Source organism: Etheostoma spectabile, chromosome 23 (genome assembly GCF_008692095.1).
Source record: "Etheostoma spectabile isolate EspeVRDwgs_2016 chromosome 23, UIUC_Espe_1.0, whole genome shotgun sequence".
NCBI classification, from domain to species: domain Eukaryota; kingdom Metazoa; phylum Chordata; class Actinopteri; order Perciformes; family Percidae; genus Etheostoma; species Etheostoma spectabile.
Genome location: NC_045755.1, coordinates 9,539,241 through 9,550,928, shown reverse-complemented (window position 1 = coordinate 9,550,928; position 11,688 = coordinate 9,539,241). Strand labels below are relative to the sequence as shown.

The window sequence follows — 11,688 nt, the reverse complement described above, 5'->3', positions numbered from 1 at the left end:
TGTGTGTGTGTGTGTGTGTATGTGTGTGTGTTTTCTTATAGCCAGCTAGACAGATACACAAAGAAAGACACCAGCTACACATGGACATCGATGTAGAGAATGAAAAGCTGTCTGTCATCATCCCTGTCACTCACACACTGCAAGGGAAGACACGTGCACAAAAATTCATTTATAGTACAATCAAATATATCTCACATTCTATTACAATCGTCCAGATTTTCAATTGTGATCAAACACACATAACAACACCAGGGTCCTTTTCCCCCTATTAACCTGGAACTAACCTGACGCTGAATAATCACCCATTTCCTATTTCCAGTTTTGGCCCGCGACCAAAAGACGTGCTACTCTGATGACGAGGCCATATGCACCTCTAAATCATGCAGTATTACCGCCACGCTGTGCTCCTACAAGCAACTATAACCATGATGAAAGACACCAGATCAACAGCAGAGTTAATTTCCATAATCCTACATTAACACTTTTAGGGGGGAAATTTATTATTTAGCACCTCTAAGCTTTCAAAGTGTGATCATTAAACCTTTTTTATTTTGCATAAAATGAGATATAATAAGATTGGATTTAAATGCATGTAAAGATGTATGTTTTGAGATTTTTTTTTTACCAGTTGTGAGTGTGAGAGAGAGAACGAGAGACATGTCAAGTGTAATTACATCCATAGCCTCACTGACCCTCGCAGACAGGAAGACAAGATGTTGGGCCGAAAAATGCAGGGAAAAGGAAAAAGTTCACTTTATAACTTTTCTGAAAAAACAGAGAAACAGAGACAGGCAGATCAGGTTCAGTGTTGTGCCTCTCTGGTAAGTGAACAGCTGATGAATCCTCCCCTGCTGGTCACCTGAAGCATATTTTATGACCCAAAAACATCATTCAGAGGTGAGACCTGGGAGCAGATGATTATATTCATCACTGCTATTTTGCTGTAGGTGCACGAAAACTGCAGTTATAGGTGTTATTTTTCATTTTCTGCTTTGCACGTCTCGCCACAACCTCTTTAGCTGATGTAACTGATACCACCGACATGTTCCACATCCCTATCTGGATGAATTCACGGTCCAGGTCTGAGGTGACCATATGGAGGTGACGGCTGTGTGGGTCTGACCACAGCTTCCCCTGCTCTGTGTGGCACTCTCTGGACACCATAGTTGGTGACGGGAGGTGGGATGAAGGGGTGACTGTCTAGCCCCATCCATGCTGTCTAACAGGCTGGACATGTGGCACAGCATCTGTCTCTGGAGGACAGGCTCACAACAAAGATTGTCCTGGGTCACACATGTACATAGAGGGGGAAACAAGGTGCAACTTAAAGGTATTATCTTTGTTACTGTGGTATACGTATATCATACTGAAGTTTGGGAAAAAATTAATTGACTAATAATTAATATAGCCTGTAGATATTGCTGTTTGCACACAGCTTGCCTGTCTAAAAAATATTTTTCTTGACTAAAAAAAAAAAAATCCAGATATCAGATTGGGAGATTAGACTTTCTCTCACTCTCTCTCTGCAATGCGTCTCTTTGACACACACACACACACGCACACACACGCACACACACACACGCACACACACGCACACACACACACACATAGGCAGAGAGGCAGCAGTCCCTTCCAGCTTCTACCCCAGAAACTTTTTTCTTGGCTTGTGTGAAGGTGAGTGGTGATGAACAAAAGACTAAGCAGCCAGTGCCTCAGGTTTACAGCTACTTAGCCAAAAGACAAAACAAATAGTTAATTTCTGTCTTGCTAACATGCATGAGCTACTAGCTTAATACGTTAGCTATGGTTCAGCTGAGGAATCATGGCACTACAGGCTGATGGACTGAGGCACTGCAGGTGAACAGCATAAACTAAATAACACATATCACCACAGAACTTCCACATATAATAAGTTAAGAGTCTTTCCCTTGAAATATTGTGTAAACTATGTAGATTAATTTAGAAAAAATCTACAGATGCAGCCTAAAATAAATACCATCTAAAAGTGAATTTTGGAAGTTGTATTTCCAATATAGTAAAAAAAGACATTGAAACAAAATAGACCACAACATGGAAAAAGTGTCCTGCATTAAACAGTAACTTCATCATTTTGATCAAAGGCTCCTAATTTAATAATCACAGTGTTTCATCATCATTGATCCAGTGTTTTTTTCCTGTAAAGTTAACAAAATTGCAGCAACAGTCTTTTTCAGTTTAGTGGGAAGATTTATGTTGAGCTCTTGAAAAAATGTTTTTTGAATTTTTATTTATTCCAATAACACAAATACTTAAAAAAATGTATTTCCACTTGCAAAATAAACTATTTCCCTCTCTGCTTGGTGCAGTGGATCTACATGTATATTTAGAACTAGTAGCATTGAAAACACGCACATTTTGAGTTTCCTTTGGTGTTTGTGATAAACTTGATGAATACTAAAGAGTATCTGTGTGAACTGATTATTTTGTTAAATTTATTAAACAATTGCATAAGGAAAATAAGATAAATTGGTAAGGTAGCCAGAGTTGTGTTAATGTATTTAATGTTTTGTTTATGTTTCAAATAAATAATTATTCATAAAGTATGAGGCCTTTTTCTTTTCTTGAGCCCCTGCTGCCCAAAATGTCTGTGCACTTCCCTGCTTTTCTGATATTGCCTTAAGAATTATAACTTTAAAGATGATATATTATGTGAACCAACATCTAATAGTTTAACTTATGAACCAGACACACAATGAAATTAACTTGACCTGACTAAACTGCACTCAACAAGCCATGCTTTTGTTTGGTTTGAATCTTAATTAATCAGGTATTCTTCCTATAAAACGAACACATTACACACAGTAGTTAGTGGATTTTGTATTGTTGTGTGATACAATAGTGCTGACTTTGGTAGATTTAAAAGAACAAAACGCATGTATCCAGTGGGGCTCTGAAGGCCAGAGACCATGGGGCAATTTAACACAGCCACAAGCAAAATACATGGAATGGCAATTGCTACAGCCAGAATGGAGCCCGTGTGTGAGTGTGCGGAGAGACATACACACAAAATCACAAATGAAAAGTTGAATGTAAATGGTCTACGAGAGTCATAAATCTCTCAGTGGCCCCTGGGCAGCAGGGGTCGGGCAGCCAGCAGTCCTGTCAGAATAGTGCAGCTGTGTGAACAGAGATAGCCACTGTGGTGCCGGAGACACCGAGGCAGGCCTGCGGCACAAAAACTGGAATTGGCCTCTGAAATGCTCCGTTAGCTTTTCAGAATGGAAGGTGCTGAACAGGTCTGTTCCAAAGAATATATCCATTTTGGGTGAGTTATTACCATAACTCAAAAATAGCTGCAGTCCGTTTTGTTGTTTTATCCACAAAAGACATTTAACATCTAAAAACCCTTAATTTTGTTGTCAGGATTGTAAATAATTTCATTCAATAAAAGGTTTTATTGGAGAGGGAGCTTTGCAAACTGCTTGCTTACGGTCAGTTAGCGAGCTTGTTAGCTCATTCTTCTAATGGGACAAATAGTTCACACAGTTTATTAAAAAAATCATCACATCAACTCCTGCCTCCTAACTGTCTGCAAACAATTCTCGTCTGTGGATCTGTTAATACTCCGACAGAGGAGGGAAAACTGAATGGTGCAACATAGCTAATAAGCTACTATAGCTTCTTCCATTTTGGATTCTCTGGCTCTCTGTCCCCTAAAAGGTCAGCACTGTCAAGACGGTTTGTATATTTGGACCAATTGTCCAACGTTTGGACAAGGGGGGTAAAGCTGGGGTTGAGCCAGTGTTGTTAAGCTAAACGCTAAAGATGTCAACTTTGCCGATCTTTTAACCAGCCGACACAAATCACCCGACGGACATTTGCTCCGGGAGCTGGTATGGTTCATTTGCATGTATTGTCCACGCTGCAGTGACACAGAGCCAGTTGAAAATCTGTAACTTTTGTTACAAGCTAATGCTAGCAAAAGCTAGCTAGCTTGGTTAGCAGTGTGCATCCAAATACTGAACAAGACCTATTTAGGCGTCAAAATGTTACAATTAACTTTCATGAACGGAAAACACACTACAAAAGGGTCAAAGTCTGAAGACCAAAACATGAACACCAAAAAACAAGTTTGCAACTATGTAAATGTACACATGGGCCATGGATATGCATTACTAAGCCTCTATCCTGAGTGGCAGGTAGCCATGGTAGCGACCTGTCAATCACAAGGTTGCCACACTCTAAAGCATCCCCTGCTGTCTATTTTACTCTAAATTGGACCATTATTTTACAAAATGAACATAATGCTGTATTGAAAAACACAAAACTAGCGATTAAGACCATAACCTCACTTATGAAAATGTTAACTGAGGTTGTAAACCCAGTGAGAAGTAGGGTCATTTTTCATTGTCTTCTTACAATTGGCAACATGGCGTCATGACTTCACCTAAACATACAGGCCAACGTTCTTAAGCCAAGTGACGTATCTGTACACATTTTGAGCTATCCACATACGTTGGCGCTGTATACAGCGGGCGTACACATACATGCCACTTTGCGTGTTATTGCCACTTGCCTTGTTATCGCAACTTACCATGTTATCGCAAGAACAATGTCTTCTCAGGAGAAGAAAGCTACGGTTGAGTTTTGGAAAACAAGAACCGGTTGGGTTTAGGAAAGTTACAGGGTTGGCTTCAGTAAAGGAAGAAAGCAAAGGTTGAGTAGGAAAAGAAGAACGGGGTTGGGTTTAGTAAAAGAAGAAAGCCACGGTTGAGTTTAGACAACGTGACACGCGGGACATAAACGAACCAGTCTCCTGGATGAAAGTCCAGTGTTTTACCCATCCACCAACCCGACTAACCTTCCAGCAAGGATTTTCACCCTTTCATACTACTCGCTACGCCGTTAATTCACACGCAATCACAAGGTTTTGTAAGTCAAAGAAGGCCAAACAGTGCTGATATAGTATACGTCAAATATATGCTAAAAAGAGAGTATGCGTCATGATAACACGCCAATAATGGCATATGAATTTGCGTGTCATACATACACCATTTCATGAGATCAGTCTGGCATTGGACTTCTGCAAACAATAGAGTTGCCCCCTGCAGGCCATCAGAAATAATTCAAGTTTAAAGTACTACTCACCTGCATTGGCCACACTTTCAGACCCAGAAACTGCATACAGTCTATAAACTCAATGTGAGAATTGACTCCAATGCAATCCATCTGCTATTCTCAAATGTCTCATTGCTCAAAAAAGAAATCCCAATGGTCAGGACCAAGACATAAGGGATTTAGAGACACACAAAAATATAACTTCACAAAAGTGTCTAGGGACGAGAGTTACAGTGTGTCCCAAAGCTCCAGTCCAGTGTCACTGTGCACCTGTTCTACAGTATCAGCATCCTTTGGTTTTCCACTGGTATAATGAGCAGGTGGTAGCCCATTGTGTAGCACCGTTAGAAGTACAACAGAACAAAAACAGTTTTAGAATGTGCAGTGTTGTGTGTGTGTGTGCCAACGTAAAATGAGAGAGTGGAAAAACAGATTGTTGAGGGGAAGAAAGACAGAGGGGGAGAGACACTAATGAAGGTTATGGAGAAGGAAAACGTATGAAAAAGGAGAGGACAAGAAATTAGTCTGGAATGATAAAAGAGAGAAGAGACAGAGGGATTGTTGAGGAGTCTCTCTGGATTTGCCGAAGCCTCAGAGTTTCGGGACAAAGTCACACTGACACACTTACTGCCTGGTGAGCTCTGTCTGTCTTTCTTTCTCTCTTTCTTCTGAACTGGTAATGAGAACTGTAGGTGTTCACACGCACACCACAGAGTGTTTAACACACCCACCCACACACACACACACACACACACACACACACACACACACACTCTCTTGAAATATTCTTGGACGTCTGCCGCAGCACCAGGACACCTACAGTGTGATGCGTAATAGGGAGGAAACCATAAGGGCCAGTTATGTTCTCCAACACCATGCTTTATGAAACAATCATACATCTGTTATTATGTTATGATAAATGAAAACTGCTTGAGCTTTAGTTGTTTTTGGTGCCATATGTAAAGTCCAGTTAACTGTTAAGATAAACCAGCAAACACAAACAATCTGTATGTTAAACAGTGTAACAGTCAACATGTAATTCTAGATCTGTATTAACATTCTTACTGTAACTAACTTTCATCAAGAAAACAAAAGCATTTCCCAAAATATCAAACCATTCCTTCATCAATATTATTTATCTTTATAATTTATTCAGCCACATCCTTTGTATATGTCTTTAAATATACATCGCATTGTTCATTGCTCTGTGGGTTACTATTTTTATCCCTTTGTCACAGCTAGTTTATTCAATTCATGGTATCAAAGGAGCCGTGCCCTTCTAGGGTTTCCTTTAACTGACATGGATAATTTTCTTGCACTCCACACAGGCAGACAACACAGACATCCACTATCTCATTAAAGCATGGTGGAATTTAGTCAGAGAACATAATGAGTATGAGACGGCAGAGCTGTGAGTTAAAGCAGCAGGTAGCAATGTAGTGTTGCGGTCATTATAATGTATTTCTCACATTTTATAGAGCTATAACAAGATCATCAACATCAAAATACCGACACCAGCCTTACTGTCATTATCATTGGACTTATTTATTTCCAACCAGTGCTATAAATGTACACACTTTTGACACGACTGCATACTTTAGATGGTAATATATGATATGTTTTACATTACAAAACTAATGATCAACAGCTCATTCTCATAATGCTATCCAATGTATCCATGTATCCAGTTTCCATGCCGTCTGTAACCGGGTAAGACACTAAATGATGAATGAATCCTTGCTGATGGCTCATATTCGCCAGTACTGTACTTCAACAACAGAGAAAACCCAGAGCACGTGTTTCCACACAATCAGCAACATGTTTATCTTCTTCCGTAATTGAATTTAAAGTTCACATTAACAGATACAACCTGTTCAAATAACACTGACCACCGCACTTAAAAGCAATCAGAGAGAACAAACACATCATTTTCTTCTTTTTCTAAAAGAATGGCCCATTGGGGATGTTGTTTTCAGAATATTCACACTTGCTAACACTTATCAAACCAACACATTCTAGGCAAGCCCCGATACAAGATGACAAGTTATACATTTACAGTGTTTTACTACTCATTATGACTGCTCAACATGATTGTTTGTGGAGATACTAATGAGAGCGCCAGCAAAAAGATGTATTTCTTGATTTCCAGATATTTAATTTCTTCTGATTTATTGGAGTAATTTATATGAATAAAAAGGGTCAATGATCTACATCAACACATTGTAAATATCCCTCCAAATGAAAAGCATTTTGAAATATTGCAGAAGTTGAATAGTATTTTTTACATGACAGCCCCAGGAATGTAAAAACTGTAACATCAGGTCAGAAGAAGCAAAAAAACAAATCCAGTTCTGACAGATAGCAGAAAGAAAACAGCAGAACACAAGGTTGTTCTTTGAACTGTATTGCTTCAGTCATAGGCAAGAGGAGATGTGATGAATTCCCCTGGAGCCAGCGCAGGAAAAAGAGCTCAACTTGTTCTCACATCTCCTGCTGCTCAGGAGAAATAACTAGCTCCCCTCACTTTGATGGAGAGAGGAATACACACAAACATACGCACACACACACACTGGCTCTGCGCTTGGCTGCTTGGTAGTAACTCCTTTTTGTATTATTTCTCTCATGTCCCTCTTCCATTTTTCTCCTGGTTTCCCACTCAACCTGTCTTTCACCTCTTTCCCCAAATGACTTTGCTCAGTTCCTTCTTGTTCTCCTGGCTCACATAACATTTTTTGCTCATTGAAGGAAAATTCTATTTTCAAACCATTCCTGACATCATTATCATCATCATTGCCACTGCTGTCATGAAGTTTATCACAGTGATGCTTCCCACTATCAACCCCACCAAACCTCCTCTCTCTTCACTTTAAGTCTCACTTACCTGTGCAATCTCATACAGCAGTTTGTAGTGTTCCTCCCGTTTCTGCAAGGTGCACAAATTGCAGCCCATTCTAGTTGTCAGGGAAACAGTGCAGTGCCCGCTACAGTGTGCGTGCTGTCTACGGTGTGTGTGAGCTCCCCCTGGGGCAAAACACACTCAGGCTCCTCTTCCTTGGCTCCCCCACTCCTCTTTCTCATTCGTGTATCCTCAGAGATCCCCTCTGTCGCTCTGAGCGCAGGAAACGCACACACACACACACACACACACACACACACAAAAAACACACACCCACGTGGATCAGCTCACTGCTTTAGTAGAGGTTGTGGATGTAGTTCCTTCAGTTTCTGTGTATGTGGGGAGTGTATCAGTGGTAAGATGAGTAAAAGCACCTGACGTCTCTTTCCCTCTTGCCTGTCACTCCTTCTCTTCAATCTCACTTGCATGCCTAACACTCTCTCTTCTTCACCACCTTCTCTCTCAGTGTGAGAACACACTCGTACGCTCACACACTTTTGGCTGATGGAGACACACCTCCTCCTGTGGCAGGCTGCCTACACATGCCTGCTCCTACTCTGGCTCATGAATAGACAGCTTTCTCATTGGCTGTTTGAGGAAAAGGGGCTGGAAGAAGAGGGAGGGGACTGGTCTTATCTTGGGCAGGTTCAGTATCTGAACATCAATGTTGTTGCTAGCAGGCAAAGTGAAGGACGTGTGTGTGTGTGTGTGTGTGTGTGTGTGTGTGTGTGTGGTGTGTGTGTGTGTGTGTGTGTGTGTGTGTGTGTGTGTGTTGTATGTATGTATGTGTGTGTGTGAGAATGTATCTGTATGTTCAAGAGTGCTTTGTTTTTTATCTGTGTATACATTTCACCAACAAAACATCACATTTATATACAAAAGCACCAAACAGCAGTTAAAATGCAATCTTACAGTTGATCAAGTTTCAGGTTGGGCTATTGTTCTGCGCCCCCATTTGACAACGGATTTGACATCGAAATCAATCTCATTTGGATTCAATCAGATAGCCTTTTGAACTCAGTGCAATGGCTGGAGTGGTGGTGTTTAGTGGCCTTCATAGATTACAGTCAGAGAATGATAGTCACCAAATTCTCTCTGCTGGCAGTTAGACAAGGGCACCGGACTGGGTTGACACACACACACACACACACACACGCACACGCACGCACGCACACACACACACACAAACACAACACACACACACACGCATACGCACACGCACACGCACACGCACACAGGAAGAAACACAGACCAGTATTGATTGGCTTCAAATTAGCTTCCAGCCCAACTGGCCACTCACCACGGGGGTGAGGGGACAGAAGGGGAGTAAAGGAAAAGGGGAGAAAAGAGGATGGATGACTCAAGATCATTTGAGAGAGCAGTGATGGTATTACAACCCTGTTACACCAGAAATGATGCTAAGTTGCCACAGTAAATGCATTTTGATTGTAATACTGCCCATTTTTCAAAACCCTTTTGAACATATTTATTTGGAAATGGAGTCTATGCTTTAGGAGAGTGTTTCCTCATGGCAGTGGCAGTGTTTGACTGACAATCTGAAAAATGGAGATGATAGGACATGCGTTTTCATGGTCCCTCTTTAGTAACAAGCCCACTTAACGCTGGTTATGTACCAGATGCTTTCCCACTGCATTTTAGGACTTGACTCTCCTCGCTCTTTTTTGTTTTTCCATTGCATAAGTTGTTGATATTAACTGGTGCCAAAAATTTGGTGATCAGCTTCTTAGAGGTTCCAAGCAAGCTGAGTTGATACCAGAAGGTGGAGTTAACACAGCAGTCCACTGATTGGTCAGAGAGAATTGTCACTTGCATGACAAGGGACTTCCTGCACAAACCTGAGATTTTTAAATGGCCAAGCTATATACACACACACACACACACACACACACACACACCAAACACCAACTGAATATATACATACACATATACATGGTATAGTCTACACTACAACACACACACACACACACACACACACACACACACACACACACACACACACTGTATACATACTTTATATTATGCACTATAGCAATAGAGCTGTTTTGAGCAGTTTGTTAACAGTGTTTTCAGTTAGAGATGTTATGTCCCTTTGGCGGGGACTTTGGGCTTTTCACTTTGTAAACATAAAGTGCACAAAAAAGATAGATAACACTATAAAGGAAAGTGGAAAAAGCCAAAAAGCATAATATGAGCACTTTAATTCTTTGTGGCCCAGATTCAACAAGGTGCCGGACACATTCCTCACAGATTTTGGTCCATATTGACAAGATGGCATCCAACAGTTTTCATTCAACCTTCAGCCTGTAGCCTTCAGACTCACAATGGGAAGCATGGAACTCACTCACTCAATGATAGTATTGTACTGTGTGTTTACTCAAGTGTTTATGTTCTAAGTATAGGTTTGAGTTCTTCTTTCTTTACAAGATGTCAGTACAGTTCACATACAGTATTATTTATTTAACATGCAATTCATAAACTGCATCAACCAATAGTATAAAATCTGTTGTGGAACTTGTCTTATGGAGAAGGCAGATACACCCGGTCTGCTTGACAAATAGCCTTCACAAAGACTATGAACAGAGAGTGCAGATGCGTCATCCCCCTTATCACCAGTCATGCAGGTACAAGGACCATAGTGGTTCAGTCGAGGGCGTCAGAGCACATCCAGATACAGCCCCCCTGATAACACTTAACCCTTTCTCTCCGATCACTCTTGTCCTTTTCTGATGAGGTCACCACATTCACCACCAACCTCTGAAGGTGACTTCTCAGGGGTGACATCACCGCCCTGATGAACTTTAGGGTTCTTCTATGTCTTTTGTTCTTTTTGTTCTCTTCTGTTGGTCTCTCCACCTTCTTTTTCAGTGCTGATGTTTGCAGTTGGAGCATGGGATTACCAATATTACCAGACTCTGTCGAAATTGCCACTGTGATCCGTAAACTCAGATTTGCTGACAGACACAGAGGACTAACACTGTGTCCAGAACACACCCAAGTCATACCCACATATTTGCAGCAAAAACTTGAAATATTCCATTTCATTCCTCCACTTTTTACTGAAGAGAATGTAAATCTGAGATGCATAACATTTCTACACAAGGTGACATCATTATTGTGGTCATTTATGGCCTATCACCATCAGTTTTATTGTTCATATCATCCACTTTCTATCATCTCTACAATTTCTGCCCTCGGTTTCATCATCCTGTTCTATTGCCTCTGTGTACTTGAGACACTGGACAGATGTCTGGTTCACGTTCTCATATAAAATTGAAGAGACTCATATAACTTTAAAGAGAAGTGGGATTTGAACCCTTAAAATGAAAAATTATATGAGGAATATTGCACAAACAAAACGCTCTTCATTGTCGCTGATGTTTGACAACTGGACTGGCAATGCAGCAGCAGAGTTGTGTCATACATGTAAGGTTGCATGTTCAATACAGTCTTTGACAGGTAGTTAACTTTAGGTTGAGGGGGTTTCAAACTGCTGTACTGGACATTTCATATTTTATGGTAAAGTCCGTCAGTGGGATCATCCGTCAGTCAAAGGTTAACCAAAAATAGCTTGCTTCAGGGGAAAAGTGGTGCACTTCAAAGGAAGCCTGAAACGCTACATTAGCATAATGTCCTATATGGTTGTGATTGAAAGAAAATTGGCCATTCCGCACGTT

General features: G+C 40.8%; 1 protein-coding gene and 1 long non-coding RNA gene across 3 annotated transcripts in view; one reads left to right on the top strand and one right to left on the bottom strand.

Annotated features, from left to right (window-relative positions):
* The window catches only part of pdzrn4 (PDZ domain containing ring finger 4), a 37,073-nt gene extending 28,523 nt beyond the window's left edge, over positions 1 to 8,550 (bottom strand). The window contains exons 1-2 of one of the 2 annotated variants that reach the window (XM_032505422.1): positions 8,368 to 8,550; positions 7,979 to 8,206 (exon numbers count right to left, since the gene is read on the bottom strand). In XM_032505422.1, coding sequence (XP_032361313.1) covers positions 7,979 to 8,047 — 69 coding nt within the window. In that variant the 5' untranslated portion in view covers positions 8,048 to 8,206; positions 8,368 to 8,550. Of the gene's footprint in view, positions 1 to 7,978 lie in introns of both variants that reach the window. The other variant, XM_032505421.1, reaches the window with a different exon arrangement.
* Positions 1 to 10,214, top strand: part of LOC116673232 (uncharacterized) — a 17,876-nt gene extending 7,662 nt beyond the window's left edge. The window contains exons 2-3 of the long non-coding RNA XR_004327790.1: positions 2,367 to 2,371; positions 10,044 to 10,214. This is a non-coding gene — a long non-coding RNA (uncharacterized LOC116673232). The remainder of the gene's footprint in view (positions 1 to 2,366; positions 2,372 to 10,043) is intronic.
* The last annotated feature ends 1,474 nt before the right edge of the window (positions 10,215 to 11,688 follow it).